At 40.8% G+C, this 19,088-nt stretch overlaps 1 protein-coding gene across 3 annotated transcripts in view; it reads right to left on the bottom strand.

Moving 5' to 3' along the window:
• Positions 1-10,900: 10,900 nt before the first annotated feature.
• The window catches only part of STXBP6 (syntaxin binding protein 6), a 95,679-nt gene continuing 87,491 nt past the window's right edge, over positions 10,901-19,088 (bottom strand). For all 3 annotated transcript variants that reach the window (XM_053946575.1, XM_053946576.1, XM_053946577.1), the window contains exons 5-6: positions 15,104-15,261; positions 10,901-13,990 (exon numbers count right to left, since the gene is read on the bottom strand). In XM_053946575.1, the coding sequence (XP_053802550.1) occupies positions 13,967-13,990; positions 15,104-15,261 (182 nt within the window). In that variant the 3' untranslated portion in view covers positions 10,901-13,966. The remainder of the gene's footprint in view (positions 13,991-15,103; positions 15,262-19,088) is intronic.

Genomic DNA, 19,088 nt, shown 5'->3' with positions numbered 1-19,088 from the left:
CCCCTGGGGCAGTAAAAAAGAAAAAAAAGCAAAAAAACCACAGGCGACTCCAGCGGCTGCCGTTCGTGCTGTGCGCCACACATCCCAACCTCGGGAACATGGGCAAGCCCTCCAAAAGAGTATTATCTGGACACCTTCCTACGACTAATACTCACAGACTGAAGTCTCTGCAAAAAAAAGCTGCCACCAGGGTCCGGGAGTCCCGGGAAGTGTCCTTTCTGCTGCCCTCTTGGCTGCGAAAGTTTGCACTTCCTGTCCCACACAGGGCACACTGTCTGGTCCCCTGTGGGCGACGAAGACTTCACTGACGTACTTTGGAGAGCCCCTGCTCTCGGTTTCCATCCGGCACAGAGCGGTGATCGGGCATGGACTGCTGCCCGCTCTGGCTTGGCGGCAGCGCTTCCCCCTTGGCAGCGGTGCACGGCCCCATGCCGGCGGCAGCAGCTCCTGGTGCTGTTTCCGGAGGTCCGCGGTGAACCTCCGTCCACACGATCAGCTGAGCGCTGGCCTCAGCCCCGCGTTCGGGTGTCAATTGCAGCATTAACTTTCATTGTCCCCGGCTGCACGCAGCTCTTGAGAGCCCGGCTGTGATGTAGCTTCCACGTGCTGCCGGGGTTTGCTGCTGCGGGTTCCCGGACACGGCTCCGTGTCTCGGGTGCGTGGGCTGGCCAGCCTCTGTTACCGTGCGCTAGGGACCCGGCAAAGAGGTAAGGAATTTGTCCATTTACTCCGTGCTTGGCAGGAACGGTTTATTGGTCACGTGGCGCAGTTTGATGGAAGGACGCGACTCTCCCAGCACTCACATGGGAGAAAATGGTGCCTGGGTGCCGGCGGGGTAGGATTTTATGGAGGGGCGGGGCGAGAGGATCCATGGCCTGCCGGCCAATAGGGGCGGCTGCCGTGGTGGTGACACCAGCAACAGCGACCAACCAGAGAACCCCGCAGGGGCAGGCACCGAGCCTCGGGCTGAGTGGGATCGTCTGGATTGGGGTGGCAGGCACGGGGTTTCCCGGGGCCAGGTGGGGGAGTGGTTACAGGAGCGACAGAAGGGGAAAATCGGCAGCAGGCAGTGTGGGGCCAGAAACCGCGGGGGGGGACGACACGGGGGAAGCGTGGGGGTACACAGGACTCAGCTAGCTAACACAAACAAGAACCCCTAGAACCCAATCCCAGGATGCAACACCTATCCAAACAAAAAAAAAACCAAAACACTAAACATCCAAAGAGAGGCTCCCTCATGCCAGTGTTGTTGCAGCATTGTTCTGTTTGGAAATCAGTAAAGATGTAATTTATTGGAAATGGAAACTAACAGCTGTGCCTGCAGAGGCTAATGATCATGGTAAGTTGATCCAGTGCATGCATTGCCATGTCTAACTCTATTGTGACCCAAAGCTATGTTGATCAAGACATTTCATTTTTAATTCCTCTGATTTTAAATGGACATTAGAATTCCAACTTTAGCAACCATTGCAGTTAAGAAGGTAGATTTCTTCGTATCTCTTCCTCAGATGCTCCAGAAAGCCTGGCAAGCCCCTTTTAATTTCTTATAACAATCACAATTTGGAAACCTCTCACTTTTCAGATCTTAATCCCAGAACAGAAAGACCTGCTTTTTTTTCTTTATTCTGTCTTTCATTCTTTACCTATGCTTCACAAGCCATTCTATGGTGATCTCAGAAATAATCTACTTCTTGGGTTCTACTTCCTGTAACTCACATTTTTGAGACATAAACAATATTAACTTTTCAAGCTTTTCAAAGAAGTACTAAATAACACAATTTATCATATTGGGCAGGGTAGTCTCAATCTCTCTGCTTTGTCACCAATGAAGAAAAATGTGCTGCACCACTTATCCCATTTGCTCTTTTCCTTGGGCATCTCAAAAGGGCTTCAAAACATGTGGCTCAGTGCCATCCTCTGTGGCCAGGTACCATTCTTTCAAATGGAAACAACGTGAAAGCAAAAGAGGAGAAGGACGATTTGTTACCTAACTCAAGGATTATATCCAGGCTAAAGTTCCACTCCAAAAACTGAAATCTCAAATCCAGAGGTGTCCAAGTGTATCCTTGATCACAAGTCAATTTTAACTTTCATGCTAAGAACACCTACAGCAATAAAAAATTGTACTATAGAATCTGTACTGTATTTGTAGTTTGCAACATTTAAGAGGCCAAATTAAAAAATTGAAAGTTATTTTCTATATCATTGAATGAACTTGCAACACTACAAAAAAGACCATCACAAAATTCCATGTACTTCAGCAAAATAGTCCTTCAAAGCAGACATAGTGTTAAATGCACCACATTTATGTCTTAATTATTAAAACACACAGAGAAGATTGACAAAATATACTTAATGCACAGACAAGAGCAGCAGCAAAACCAACCAATTAAGCACACACTGCAATAAATAAAAAAAATTCTGAGAATTTCTCTCTAAATAAGTGCGACTGCATAAAAAGACACTGTATTTGCATGTCTTGTTTTAGACATATCATATAAAATCTTTGAAAGTTTTCCTGGACAGCATGCAGTTTTCTGTACATCGAATTCAGAAGCGCCTTAATGTATTGTGCTGCAACTCATAAAAATATCAGAGCTGAAGCTGGGGCACAGAAATTGCCTAGGGAATTTATGACTATACAAACAACCCTTACCTATCATAACCTCTAGAAAGCCCCTGCCCTGTGCTCTCTAGGGATTCCAGCCAACCCTTCTCTTCAATTTAAAAAAATAAAAGACCTTATTACTACCATTCCCTAAACATTTCCATCAATGTTTTACATTGATTTAGCAAGAAAACTCCTGAAGCTATTTTATTTGGAGAGATTCCTAGGTTCCCCTGGCACAAGTAGCTGCCTTTGCAGTCTGACTTGGGGAATCACTGACTGTCTGGCAAAATGCTACTCTGTTGATTTACAATCCTTGGAATGTAAAAGGTATGACAGATTTTAATACAAGTTCTACTAAGAGAGGAATTAATATTTACCAGTATAAAGTGTTTGATTAAAACTTGACAACATTACATTGGTTTGACAAGTCATTGCAGCTCATAGCACAAGCTGTCATTCCCTAAACCCATGATAGTGTATTTCAGATAGAAAAAATTATGCTGCATAATAACAAAATAGAGACACAGACTTTATGTTATTTTAGTAGTAATATTAAAAAAAAAATCTCAGAACTGAAAAATTCCAGATGTGAAAACTAGTATCTGGAAGCAGATACTAGAAGCTTTTATTTAACCCTCCTACAGGACAAGAAATCTTAGCAGAGCTGGTAAAATATTAAACTGTCAACACTGCTAAGATCTTTCATGTGGAAGGGATGACCAATTAACAGCTTCTTGTATTTTCTGACTATTTAGAAGGAAAATTAGGACATCTGTTTGCTTTTCATTTGGGTTAAACTAAGCTCTATTACATTAGCATTTGATTAGGAATGGAAAAGTTGCTTACTGCTTTGAGCATTACACCTGAAAATGGCTGAGTTAAAGCCATTATGAGCATATCTTAAAATGAAGTTACCTATGCTGGTAATTAGAGACAGCCAAACTGGTGTTAAAAAACAAAGTCTCCCTACTTTTCTGTTCATAACTTCTCTTAAATTCCATAAGATCATGCATTCTACATAATTGCCTTGATCATTCCCTTCATGACAGCCACAAATAACATATTTTTCACATCCTGAAATGCTGAGTTCTGTTGCCCATTTATGTTCAAGGTGGCCCAGTCTATCCTCATTTCGTTAGCATGACTGGTGTTTTTATTGCCTCCAGTGTTCACCACATGACTCCCCTATGGGTCACATACATGGGTAGTGGTAAGTCTTGTTTTTATGAGTACTTTCATCCTATTTGTATCACATTGTTCTTCTGTAATATACCTTTCAACTGAGAATCACAATGCTTGATTTCTAAATTCCAAATGAAGGGACAGAAAATACTGTGAAGTATGTTTTAATTTCATTCTGCTGAGATGAGAAAACTGCTCAAGTTTGGCTACCTGAAATACTTTTTGTAGTATGAATTCCTATAGCAAATACCATTGTAGAATATGAGTGATTCTGATGCTTTATTACAGTGTATTTCCTTTTCCTTGAATTAATTTTCCCATGCTTTTAGGAGGGAGGGTTTACGCGTTTCAAAATGGCAGTTTAATGGAAGCTGACACTGACTAAGCACTGTGTGTCTTTGACACAGAGATCCTTTTGTCCTTAGACTAAATCAGAGAATGTCAGAGAAATGTTTGAGCACAAGGCAATAGACATTTTTTCCTCACAGCTGCTGAAGCCTGTGACAAGAGGCATACACACACAGCATTCCCTGAAATGCCTTAAACTGGCTTCTTTCATTGATACAAAGGCATTCAGCCTGAAAGCTGACTTTTTCTCTTGCAGTGCAAAATCCAAGTAGAGGAGCAATGAGATTTTATTGTTGCTTTTTCTCAGCTTTCCTTTCATGCCTCTTTTTCTCCAGATATGTTTTACAACAACAGATTGATCCTTGCAAACAGCATATACTGCATGCCATGAAGGATACTATACTGCTAGAGCAGGACGAAAAAATGTCTGTGAATTTGTTGGTTTTGGCTGGGGTAGAGTTGATTTCCTTGACAATGGTTAGTGTACGGCTGTGTTTTGGATTTGTGCTAAACACAAGGTTGATAACTTAGAGGTGTTTTTTTATTGCTGAGCAGGGCTTAGAGCCAAGGCCTTTTCTGCTTCTCATACTGCCAAGCTGGTGAGGGGGCTGGGGGAGCATGGGAGGCTGGAAGGAGACACAGCTGGGACAGGTGACCCCAACTGACTAAAGGGACATTCCAGACCATATGGTGCAACACTCAGCATATAAAGCCAGGGGAAGAAGGAGGAAGCGGGGACATTTGGAGTGACTTGGAGTGATTCCTTTCTTGCATTGCTTGTGTGCTTGGTTTTTACTTCATCTATTAAACTGTCTCTGTGGCGTGAGTTTTCGCTCTCCCCGGCTGCACGCGGCTCTTGGGAGCCCAGCTGTGGCGTAGCTTCCACGTGCTGCTGGGGTTTGCTGCCGCGGGTTCCCAGACACGGCTCCGTGTCTCGGGTGCGTGGGCTGGCCAGCCTCTGTTACCGTGCGCTAGGGAACCGGCAAAGAGGAAGGAATCTGTCCATTTACTCCGTGCTTGGCAGGAACGGTTTATTGGTCACGTATGGCGCGGTTCGATGGAAAGACGTGACCGCTCCCGGCACTCGCATGGGAGAAAATGGCGTCTGACTGCCGGCGGGATAGGGCTTTATGGAGGGGCGGAGCGAGAGGATCCACGGCCTGCCGGCCAATAGGGGCGGCTGCCGTGGCGGTGACGCCAGCAACAGCGACCAACCAGAAAACCCTGCAGGGGCGGGCACTGAGCCTCAGCCAGAGCGGGATCGTGTAGCTCGGGGTGGCCAGCACGGGGTTTCTCGGGGCCGGAGGGCAGGGTGGTTACAGGAGCGGCACAGGGGTAAGAATCCGGCAGCAGGCAACATGGGGCTAGAAACCGCAGGGGGGAACAACACGGGGGAAACGCGGGATTACAGAACTTATTTTAACATACATTAAAAACCCTAATCTAAACCCAAACTCCGGGATGCAACAGTCTCTATATCAACCCACAGTTTTCTAACTTTTGTTCTTCAGATTCTCTCCCAGTCTCACTGGAGGAGGATTGAGTGGCTGCATAATGCTTGGTTGCTAAGAGGGTGAAAGCAAGACAGAGAGAAGCATACTTTTGTATCTAATTTTTTTAACAAATCAAGAAACTAGAAGTATTTCCATTATAATCCTGAAATTTTCTATTACGACTGGAGAAACTCAGGTTTATATTCTCAGATCTCAATTCTACTCTGCTCCATTAATTTACTGTAAATTACTTACTTCCAGGGCTTATTTTATACCTATATGAAAGAAATTTGATATTTCTCTCTGAATTCTTGTAGGGTGAAACCCGCTACATTTAAGACAAATACTTAGTATCATTTATTACAGCTTCATCACAGACTTCGGAAAAAAAGACTTTTGAAAGAATAAGGAAGAAACACTTCAGTTGGTGATCCAGCACTCTGAATTTCTGACTGCAAAATCTTATCCTAAATTTTTCAGACATGCTGAAACACCTTCACTACAAATTTGCCCTTGTGATGTGAAGTATCCTCATTTCATGTGCAGTACATGCCTACATCTTCATCTACAAACAGCAACAATCTGCAGTTAATAAATAATGCAAGAGGAGCTATTCAAACACCAAAGAGCAAACACTAAAGATTGTACTTCATGTTGGCCTTAGAAATCCTGATAGCTCAGCTGTGGAGCCACCTCTTAGGATGAAATACTTTCAAGTGAGCAATATGACAAAAACACGACACTGAATATTGAAGTTTATTCAAAAGTGGGAACTAGGTAGGACAGTTGGGGTATTAAAGGAAGCCACAGATAACCTTGCACATGTACTGTACTAGACAGAGGAACAGATTCTATGAAGCCTACCCAGTTAATGAATATAAACACATAACCTCTTTCTTCCCACTTCCCCTTCCTTTTTCAGTGTCATTGCAGAGATTATCATCTAGAATAGACGTGAAAAAAAAAAAAAAACATAAAAAGGGATTTTAATCTAACATCTTCTAAGTTTGGGTGATTAGCAAATAGCTAACCATTAATGATGCTTTTGGCAAGAATGGATGCCAAAAGTTGTGAAACCTTGCCTGGTAGATAAATGGTACCATTCTCAGCCATCTATCTTACAAATGATCCTATATCTACAGCTATTATTTCAGTCAGACACTGGAAGCTCTGCAATTGTTCATGGCCTCAGTGAAGAATAATACCTGTCATGCAGTTTCATTGCTCTGACTTTTAACAGACCTGTTTTCAGCTTATCTCAAATACTGAACAAGTGCACATAGGGAAGCACCAGAAAAGAACAGGTAAAATAAAAGATCAAGGGCACTCACATTTCTCTCTATGTAGGTTTAAAACACCTCAGAACTGTCCTGAAGAAAATTGCTGCTAAAATTGCAAATGGTTCTTTACCCATTTGTGAGAAAACACTAAACAGTCTGCTGCTTTTGCTGGTATAGTTTTCTTCACAGAAGCAAGTAAGGGGCTGTGTTTTAAATCTGTGCTGGAAAGAGTGCTAATAATTGAAGGATGTTTTAGTTATTACTGAACAGGCCTTGCATGTTTCTGTTTCTTGTACCACCCTCAAAGAGGCTGAGGTTAAACAAAAAAGTGGGAGGGGACACAAGCAGGACACCTGACCCCAGCTGACCAGAGGGATAATCCTACACCATGCAGTTGTGTGCTCAACATATAAAGCTGGGAGAAGTGGGGGGAAGACACACACTGGGAGTGACGGCAGTGTCTTCCCAAGTAAGGGGTACGTTTCTCTTCTTCCCTGGGACTCTCATCACCTCCTCTGACTTGCTTGCCTGGTGATGCAGAAGTCTGCAATCTGTCCCTCATCTTTCACAACCTCTCCTCAGGTTCAGGGAGATTGGCAGCATGAACAGTGGTTACACTCCCTTATTGCTAAAAAGTAATAGTGTGATACTTTTGACTAGTCTCTTACAATCCTCAAATAAATGCAGCAATCTACTGTTAAATCTCATAGCCTTCTCTTTTATGTTTCCTTATTCTATGTTTTCTCACAGAAACAAATAAATGTTTCCAAATGCTATTTTTCATAAAACCAACAAAAGTTTTGGAAGGGATTCTTATTAAAATCTTAATACTTCTGACAAGTAAAGGTGTTTTCTGCAGAAGTCCTAGTTTCAGGATCATGCCAAAGCAAAGAAAGCTCTCCTATGTCTATTCTTTCTGAAATAAGAAAAAACCCCAACTGCTTTGGCTGCAAACCAGCATGATGATTATTGTTAGTTGCACAGGTTGAAGAATTTGTTTTCAATACAGTATGAAACACTATCAATGTTTTCTCATTTTTTTTACCACATTTTCTTTCTCTTCTCTCCAGGAAAAAATACTTGACACAAATGAAAACTGTTTCCCCCTCGTTAGCACCAACAGAATTTCAACACAATACAGGCTTCAAGTCTCTCTGTGTAAGTTATCACCCTTTTAGCTACCAGAAACCTCTGAAACTGTTTGAAATATCAATTAGTATTTTATTAGATATCTATTTTCTACACTTCTAAAGCCATCTGACTTGCCTAGTTAATGAAGTTACTTTCCTACTCTGGATACTGGGCCTGAACACTGAAGATCTAACATAATACTATGCCTCCATGTAACAGACCTTTACACTCAGTTTACCTTTGTTCAGTCATTGCAAAAATAAATAGTGAAATACTTTTTGGGCCTGTAATCCCATGTCAACCCCTGAAAAAGCTAGCCACCATCACTAAAAAATGTTGCCACAACTTAGACTGCATGAGGTAACAGCAAACAAAAAGACAGTAACAGCTCAAATAGAAAAAATATAAATGAAACACATTAAATACCATTCAGCATTTCCAGATGATGAGTGGCATCCTGGGGTTCAGGTTTAGATTAGGGGTTTTTAATTTATGTTAGATAGCCAAGTTCTGTAATCCCGCGCACCCCCTGTGTTTTCCCCTCCCTGCGGTGGTTCGCTCCTCGCTGTGCGCTATTGGAGCTTACCCCAGTCACTCCTGCAGACACTCCCTGTCCTGTCCAGAGAGTTCCCTGCCAGTCACCCTGATCCCACAACCCCATTAGCCCAGGGACCTGGGAACCGCCCCAGCCCTGTCTCGGTTGGTTGCTGTGGTCGACGTCACCACCACGGCAGCTGCCTCTATTGGACAAGAGGCTGTGGGTCCTCTTGTCCTGCCCCCCATAAAACCCTACACCACCAGAACCCCGGCACCATTTTCTCCCATGCGAGTGCTGGGAGCGATCGCGTCTTTCCACCGAACTGCGCCGCGTGACCAATAAACTGTTCCTGCCAAGCACGGAGTAAATGGACAAATTCATTACTTCTTTACCGGATCCCTAGCGCACGGTTACAGCAGCTGGCCAGCCCACGTGCCCGGATATGGAAGCCGTGTCCGGGAACCTGCGGCAGAAAACCCGAGCAGCACGTGGAAGCTACGCCACAGCTGGGCTCCCAAGAGCTGCGTGCGGCCGGGGAAAACAAAGCAACGCCGCATAGTGGTGCCCAATGTGGGGCGCCACTTGCGGCATTCTGGTGTCTCTCCCGGCTCCGGAGCAGCCACAGTGCCCCGGAGCCGGGAGAGACACCATAACGCCGCAATGATACACAAAACAGGCTGTAATGATGTGCTAAAAAGTAGAAGTTGATGCTTTGAAATTATTAGGGAAGTTACTGTTTATATAATGTCGCCGTTAAGCAGGACAGGAACAAAGACTCCAAGTTAGTAGGCAAAGAGAATGAACTCTGATTTATTTCAAATGTACTGCTCTCTATATAGAGAACATCGTGAAGACTAATTTCATTGGTCTTAGAGTAAAAACATCTCACACGATTGGTGTGCAGTGAATGATGCACGGTGGCAGAACATATCTATAAACAATGTGAACAACAAGATAGATTAGAGAATTATTTACATTCTTTCCCAACTGCTTTCCAGGCTCTCACCTGGTTAGAAAACCCTTTTCTCTTTCTCTCTGACTGAGCTGAGAATATCCACAATATAAATTCATATCATTACCCTAGTGGTAGTTGACCACTTCCATGAGGGATTAACTTTCAAATAAGAGAAAGCCATTTTTAATCTGAGACATTGCAATCCTTTTTGAGTACTGGACAGCACTCCTGCTCACTACCTTAAATAGTGTGTACCTGTATCTTCACAGATACGACTTGTAGCTGAAGAACAATTTTCTCAGTCAAATATTATCCCTTCAGGAACATACTAACATACTTAGGAAACCTAACATATTGAATCAGCAAACCCATGCTTGAGCTTCTTTCATGAATCAAAGATGACAAACAAAGCCCTATCATCTTTTCCTTAATTTATACACAGCAACAAATAAGGCTGATGAGTTATGAAAGTCATAACATCAATTTAAAAAAATGACATGGTGAAATTGATCTAAAAGAATGTTCAAAAATGAACTGAACATTTTCTTTCTATCCTATAGGATAAACATATAGAAACAATAGAAAAGAACTGACAAATAGTTATGTTCAATCTACAACAAAATGCTGTCCAGATCAAATTAGCTTCTGATCCACCAGAGATCTATTTCTTTCACTAAGAGGTTCATACAGGTTGGGCACTGGGGATGTATGATACTCAACATCTATGGATAGCATGAATTCAAGTTAAACTTATCTAGTAACTAGAGTAATTGAACTTTTGCCAGTACTTGCCAACAAGAAATTTTTGAGATTATGATCGCAGAGATCACATTTAAGCCTGAAAAGAGAGATGGCAGCAAATTCAGTTTGTACTGGATATGGTTCTTGTGCAAGTAGACCTCATTTGAATCCAAGGGATTGCTTCTCTGTGTGTAGAAGAATTCTACCTTTATAGTTTTATTCTTATAGGGTAATTAAAATTCCTTGTGCTTTGATTAAAAAAATTATCAGTAAAATTATACAGCAAAAAGAAGATATTAACAACTTGAAAATAAGCATTTCAAAAGAAAGCAAAGTAAATTATCAGGATTCTTTTTAACCTACACAGCCTTTAGGTAGGGTTCTAACTTCAACCTATGGTAATTATTCTTTGGAATTTGCTTAGACAGGAAATGCTTTAACCTAGTTTCCACTACTTCTTTTAATTACAGTACTCTAGAGAAAATTTTTATCACTATAGCAGAAAACAATTTTTATTCAGTTTTGCTAAGATTCAATATAATTTTGCTAGTGTGAAATACAAAAACCTAACTCAAAAACAACTGATATTTTGAATAGAGAACTCCAATAATCCAAAGACAGTTTTCATCACAGTAAAGTATTTAATGACAAAAATCAGGGTTTCCAGTAGTGAGTCAAGAGAGCAGGTCCCACTTTTATTTTTTCTCTCCCCAGAATGGCACAAAATAATTTCTACATCTTTGAGAACTTCCAAGGAATTGTTTACAATAGATATCAGCAAATATTACAATTCTGGCAAATCATGGCAAAACCTACCTACCTTTAAGATTGGTTTTAAGAGCGCACGTTTTTGTTAATATTTCACATAATACACAACTTTTGCTAGACACAAAAGTAACCTTTTAAGACAAAGTTTGCAGTACAGCAGTCAAGTCTAACAATACATTATTTTTATTCTGTTCAGAACTTTAAAAAGATAAAGAAACTATTAATATTGTTACAATTTACAAATACATTCTTTCATATGAAACATTAACCTGAATCATAGTATATATTATGTACATGACTATCTAATAATACTAGGTTCTATACACTACAAGCTAAGTTCCAGAAGGAAACTGCAATGCTCTAAGATTTACCTTTGGATAAACATTTATACACCTTGATTCTTTTTCCTAAAACCTACCAAACCTTGTAGTTTAATGAACAGAAACAACAGAGTAAACAGGCAAACCACTTCTCCTTCATTCAGAAGACTTAGGTTACCTAAAGTTCCCATAGTAAATGGCTTTTGATGGTTGGATTAAAGTCCTGAGTTATGATAAAAACAATACACTTAACTGGAAGATATGAAAAAACCCAAAATGCTGAAAAACTCAGGCGGTACTAAACCAATGTTTTAGTACAGTTCAGCTCACAAGAGGTCTGGAACTTGGCAATGCAATTATGATCTTGTCCTGTCCAGCTGATATTTATGTAAACACTCAAAAATATATGCCTTTTTATCTAAATTTAGACAACTAATTATTTTCAGGTTTATCTGACCTGGGTTTTAGACATTTCTTCTAATTATTTGCAAGCTTAGAGGACTGGCTTGATGACAGCACCTTCTCTCGAGAGAAAGACTTGTGAGCTTAGCAGCAGAATATAGTTTTAAAAGAATGGAAAGTATGACAAGAAGATAGCTATATGGTCAAAAATGTACTCCCTGACTGATTTATAATCCATGTTAAAAAAAAATAGCCTAAAATTTTGTATCTAGCAGAAGTTTAATTTCTGTTTAAAAAACAGATACTTTTTTCCTGGTTAACTGCAGAAATAGCCAGTCATTACAATAGCATTCAGACATTTCCAGGACAAGCATTACTTACACATAGCTCAACATACTGTTCAGAACTTGTGTTGTTAATGAACCTCTTCTGATTTATAACCAAAGTGGTCAAATTCCCTTTCAGTAGGTGCTAGATTTGGTAACTGTTGGAGCTAGTGCCAAATAGAGCTAAATGATCCTATGGTACTCCACAAATGACCCATTCTCTCAACCCCCTGTGTGAAATTAAATAAAAAGCTTCATACAAAACTGTTTAAATTACAGGAAAAAAAAAAAACAACCCAAAACAGATGTTAAGTTGGAATGCAATTAGCTAACTAGACAGTGTCCTTAGTTCAAATGAGAATACTTTCCTAAAGGCAAGCATCTTTTTATGAAATGGGCATTTCCATGAAATTTTCAGTTATTTCAGCTTGCAGTAAGTAAAATATTCTCAATTACTACAGTAGTTTTTATCTCTCTTGCAAGCACTGCTCTGAGGATTTTAGAGTGTTATGTCATTAATAATGCAAAAATCATATTCTGCAATGAATACAGTACATTCACATAATGCCAGCTTTTCTCTGGTAAGATGAGGGCAAAAATGAAGAGCAGGGATTTTCAGAAGATGAAGGTTGTACCTTCTGCAAGGATTTATTTTCTAGCTTACTGGTTTAAAAAAAGAAAAAAAGCAACATCTTTTTCTCTTTTTTTTACCTTTTCATTCTTGAAGCATATTAGACCATCTTAAAAATGTTAAGGAAACAGCTGTGAAGGAAAAAGGTAACCTACTTATTTTTGTAAGAGAAATACAGTGCATATATTGTATATAATGAATACAGATGAAGTAGAATCATCCTTCCAGTGATAACATTGAAAGCTGAGACTCAAACTAGAAGTTGATTCTAATGTACCAAGACATGCTTTTTTGAAAGCCTCTGTATTAAAAATCAGACAACTTGCTATCACACAAGTCATTAAAATCTGACACATTTTTGAAGTGTTCCAGAAACTGGAGAATTTATGAAAAACAGATGTCTTGAAAATAGTGCACTCTCATCTTCCCAGGCCTTTGCATTCTCATTTTAATGGGCCTTTAGCCACACAATCACAGGTATAAAGAAATGCTATTTTATATCAAGACTGCTAAATTATAGATTGTGTTTGAGGCACAGCTATGTGCGTATAGATGTAAAAATTACTTTTTTCCTCTATTTTGAAACCTCAAGCATACATTCTCTAGGTTTCAGTATACTCTTCAAATAATCAGTCTGAAAGTGAACACAGGAATATGTAAAATGCTGATATGAATGAAATTCAGATATGCATTTCTGAATGCTGGTGCACATGCAACACTTTCCTACATTAGAAGAAACAATTGTTTTCTGTTTCCCAGGACAAAGCAGTTTGTCCTCCACTATAGCTACAACCCCAGATGTTTAATTCTAACATTCATTCACATTCTGCTGATGCTACATTAAATGAAGAAAATTATACCCCTTCTTTGGATTTTATTTCCACACACATGTGCACAATCAGTTCAATCTTTTTTTTTTTTTTGTACAACCATGAAAGAATATTACTATTTTAATCCTGATCAGCTTGTCATTTGGTCCTTTTCAATGTCTACTTTCACTCCTGTAACAACTGAAATACAGGTAGGAAGTACCGCAGGACTGTGTAGCAATATTAAAAAAGAGGAACAAAAGGAAGTCAGAAAAGTAGAAACGCAACACTTTTTCCTGCACAGAAACTGAAAGAACGCATCTCCACTGAACGGGAAGGAAAAAGCACACAGAAGACTGAATCTCCTGTAAAAGTGGCTGATCGTAGCCTTTTCAGCTTCTCTTGAGAAGATTTCAGCTTTGGGCAGTATCTCAGCATTTGTGCTTCATGGCAAGCTGAAAAAGAAAGAAAAAAATTAATTAAAGAGATATCACCGAGAACGACAGCTGATCAACCTAATGTGGCTAGAGTCTGGATAAGAAGAGTTTGTAAGACAAATTCTTCAAAAGACGCCTAGGGATATTCAGTCATTCCCCTTCCTGGGACATACAGGCAAAGCCTCTCTGCCATGCTGAGGATGCAGGATTTATCTCTTTCCCAGCTATGTTTCCTAGTATTCCATTATTTTGCTATCTGTGAGGAAGGCTAGAGCAAGACACTAGAAACAAAGACATGCTTAGAACAACAGTAATTTTGACCCAATGATTTTGATTATTAACTACAATCAGAAATTCCAGACAAGTAATTCAGAACACCTATTTAGGAGCTCTGCCACTACATAATGATGAAAAATAAAGGACTGATTGCCTTTCCACCTCCGTGATTACCAATTATTTCCATTTCAAATAATTCAAAAATGCACTTAACTGGGAATGAGAGGGAGAAGAAAGAAAGAGATGAAGTGAGTTAAAACCTGTATAAAATGTGTAGACAGACTTTGCAAACCAAGCAGAGAGCTTAAGGTTAGGTTCCATATAATAAAAGATTGCTATCTGTAGATAATAATTTCTTCTGGGATATCACCTAGAAAACAGAACTGGTAGGGGCAGTTAAAATTCACTCATTTGCTACCGGTGAAATGATGACCAAGAAATGACTCAAACTAAACTGACATAAACCTTTGATACTCAAGGATATGGTTGCAAATATTCTTTTTAAAGAAATTAATGTTTATAGTGATATACTAGAACTGCATTTCAGCATGAAACAACTTAAACCAATACTTTTTTTTCTTCCCTCAAACAGATTTTTTTTTGTGTCATTGGCAGGCAATTCTGAGAAGTTTTTATTATACAGAATTTGTAAGTTTGAGATCCTGTTCGTGCAGTCACCAACAAATGGAAGGGATTTTTTAGAGGCAAAGAAGGTGCCACAAAGAGGATTTGATACATACCCTGAGCTAAGTTCAAGCCTTTATACAACTAAGTATAGATACATGCTTTCATAAAAACTCTGACAGCCAAATGTCTGACTTCAACCTACTGAGCCTTATCCTGCTAAAATCTTACCTTATGTGCAGTTTCTGCGAACTGCTGAGCACTGTTTTTCAGCTCTTCTGTCTTTTCTTCTGCACGACCTAGCCTTTCACCACGCTCATTCAAGGCCTGACTTGCCTTCTGTACTGCACTTGTCACACTGTCTGCTGCTGAATGAAGTATGCTGTTTCCTGCAACACCAAAAGAAGCCATTACAGCACTCAAGTATATATATGCTTTGTACTAAATACAATTAATTTAATTTATACTGTTCTAGAGCTGGTGTGCTATCTGGACTGGCCTCACTTCACTATAATCTCTCTTGAGGTGGCTGTAGAGAGTGATGAAATCTCCCCTGAGCCTCCTCAAGACTAAACAAGTCCAGCTCCCTCAGCTGTTCCTCAAAAGACAAGTTCTCTAGATCTCTCATGAGCCTTGTTGCCCTTCACTGGACACACTCCAGTGCTTCAATGCTGTTTTTAAAGTGAGGGGCCCAAAACTGAAATGTGGCACTCGAGGTGTGGCCTCATCAGTGCTGAGTGCAGAGGGATGGCCACTTCCCTGGTCCTGCTGGCCACACGATTGCTGACACGGGCCAAGATGCCACCAGCCTTCTTGGCCACCTGGGCGCAGTGCTGGCTCCCACTGAGCCTCTGCTGACCAGCACCCCCAGGCCCCTTTCTGCTGGACAGCCACTCTTGCCCCAGCCTGTAGCGCTGCCTGGGATTGCTGCGATGCAAGTGCAGGACTTGGCACTTGGCCTTAGTGAACCTCATGCCACTGTCCTTAGCCCACTGACTGAGTCTGTCCAGATCCCTCTGTAGAGCCTTCCTTCCCTCGAGAGGTCAATACTCCCACCCATCTTAGTATGATCTGTAAATCTACTGAGGGTGCCCTCAATCTCTACATCCAGATCATCAGTAAAGATGTTAAACAGGATTGGCACCAAAACTGAGCCCGGGATAACACTGCTAGCGATGGGTCACCAAGTGGATTTAGTTCCATTCACCACAACTCTCTGGGCCTGGACATCTACCCACATTTTTATCCATCAAAGAGTCCAGCCATCCAAGTCACAAGCAGCCAGCTGATCTAGGAGGATGCTGTGGTAGACAGTGTCAAGCACTCTACTGAGTCTAGATAAACAACATCCACAGCTTTCCCCTCATCTACTGAACAAGTCACTTTTTCATATAAGGATATCGGGAAGTCAAGCAGCACCTTCCTCTCATAAATCCATGTTGGCTGGACTCCATCTCCTGGTTGTTCTGGCTGTTCTCATTTTTTCCCACAGCATTAAAACCAAATATATAATGCTCTTAAATGAATTATTCTGGTAAAGGTATGAAACAAATTCAACACAGTCAAAGAGAGCACTACAGCAAATCTGCTGTTACAGTCTGTTTTTCTTATTAACATACAAAGACAAGTGAAAACAGACACAAACTACTTTTATCTGAGAAGTGAACCTACTTCAAAAATATTCTCGGGTTAAAAAAACCAAACCCAAACATTAATTTAAAGGGCTATTTCGCTACTACTTTGTTGGAGTTTAGCCCTAGCCAGCAACCAAGCACCACACAGCCTCTTGCTCACTCTCCCACTGTAGCAGTCAGAGGCCCTCTAAGGCCTCCATGGTGGTCACTCACCTAAGATAAGAAATGCAGAGTCATGATGAGTGGACCAGAGCTGCCCCTCTTCTGCACATCAGACCTCTGTTATCTCTTTTTAAGGCTATAGGTCGTATTCCTCTTGACCCTGGTCATTGGACAATTTCCAATCCCCCAGTAGCCTACTTAAACCCTCACCTCTGCCCAGTTCAGGGGAAGAGCTGTCACTGGAACCCTTTGCAGAAGCTGCCAATAAAGACATCTCCGCAGAACTCCACACAGCCTTCACCTCTCTCCTTCCCTGCGTCTGCCGAGGCACTTTGCGAGCACAGAGCTGAAATCACTGAGAGCTGAACTCACTAGAGCTGGAATCACTCCAGAATTGCTCGCTAAAGTCACCTGTGGCTCGGAGCTAGCCGGGGGGGCCAGACAGGCTGCGCCTCATCTGCACAGCGCTATCCGGGATACCTACGGCGGCAGCTGCCCGGGGGGCCGGATGGACCCCTGGGACCCCAGGCCACCATATCCCACCAGCAGGACCAGGGAGAGAACTAGAAAGGCAAAAATTAGAAAACTGATGGGGTGAGATACAGACAGTTTAATAAAAATAGAGAAAGCAAAAGCTATGCACTAAAGTAAAGTAAAACAAGGAGTTAATTCACTCCTTCTCATCAGCAGACAGGGGTTCAGCCATCTCCAGGACAGCAGGCACCCATCACACAGTAATAGTTCCTCATGAAAACAAACGTGATTACCCCAAACTTCCTCCCCTTCCTCCTTCTTCCTCTCACTTTATGTACTGAGCATGATGCCATATGGTCGGGATTATCCTTTTGGTCACCTGTCCAAGCTGTGTCTCATCCTCTCAACCTCCCATGCAGGGCCAACTTCCTCACCAGCACGGCCAGTACAAAAAGCAGAGAAGGCCTTGGTTCTGTGCAAGCCCAACTCAGCAATAACAAAAACATCTCCATATTATCAACTCCATGTTCAGCACACATCTATCACATTGCCCCGTACCAGCCACTGTGAAAAAAATTAACACAGCTGAAACTAGCACACAGTTTCATTAGAAAAAAGAACAATCCTTTCAGACACAATTTTCAAATAATAATCCTTTCCTTAGAAAGGCAAAACAAACAATGAATAGTGAAACTAAAAGCTGCCCTGAGTAGCCTGTGGAGCATGGTACAAGCTACATACGCAGGAATTCCTGAGATAAGGAAAACTGCCTTACAATTTTATTAAACTAAAACTCAAGTATTATATTATGGAGGTGAGGGAGACACTTAAGAACCTACACAAAGTGACTCACAGATGATGAGTCAATATGAGAAATAGCAAAAAAAGAACTTTTTTGGCTTCCTAAATACCAATATTTTTACATTTTGCACATCAGGAGTTAAAAAAAAAAAAAGTAGATGTGGAACTGCCACAGGTTTGGGGTTTTGTTCTATTGTTGCATTTAGAAAAGGAATATAATAGCTGGCATTCTTGTTGAAGAGATTAATATCTAACAATACTGTGAGCTGGAACTTTGCAGAGACAGAAATTAGTCTTTTCAAGTGATCTCCGTTCAGAACCTGAGGAGTTTGATTGTAAAACTAAACAACTTTACATCCTGCACACTTTCTTAATTTGAAATTTTTCAGTCAATTGCTATTTTGTTCATCATTTTTTTAAGGAGATTATTATCTTGGCTTCTGTTTTGGTAGCTTTTCCAATAAACACATGTACTGAGCAACACCACACTGGAAATAGTTTTCCTTTTTTGGTGGTGTGATCTAATGGCTTTGGCCATTAGACTAGTGTTAGTTCTCTAGGGCAAGAGTTTTAAAAGCTCCCAACACTGAATTAAATCTGTTTTTTACAACATCACAAAGCCTCTGCTGAATTCAAGGAAAGCAGGCTACATGGATAAACTTATAAAACTAAGCATCTTCCAAAGTCTTAAAATGTGTTGGGGAGCAGATTTTAACATATTGCTAACCTTCTGTCATGTCAATAGGAAACCACAGAACAAAAATATTTTTCATTTTCTATACTCCTAAAAATATTCTTTATTTTCTATACTCCTAAAACTGTTTGTAGATTTCTGGCCAAATACTGGTATCTATTTCTCCACATTATTTTCAACAAAGAAGAATGAACTTGAAAGTTTGGCACAGTGGCAGTAACTGTTTTGCCCTCTAGCTAACACAATATTGTGTTTACTCCAGGTAAGATCTGCTGTATTTTCTCATGAGCAGTGACTTGCAGAGAAGCTGCTATTCTGAGACTGTTCTGAAGAACTACTTCTGGAGTATCCTTACCAATGGAATGTCAGTAAAACAATAATAAAAAAAATCTGCTCTCATCTATGAGCAACTCAGAAACCCACATGTCCGTTGTCTATGGAATTTCATCAG

The sequence above is a fragment of the Vidua chalybeata genome, chromosome 6, assembly GCF_026979565.1.
Source record: "Vidua chalybeata isolate OUT-0048 chromosome 6, bVidCha1 merged haplotype, whole genome shotgun sequence".
Lineage (NCBI taxonomy): Eukaryota > Metazoa > Chordata > Aves > Passeriformes > Viduidae > Vidua > Vidua chalybeata.
This window is presented reverse-complemented; position numbering and strand designations above follow the sequence as displayed.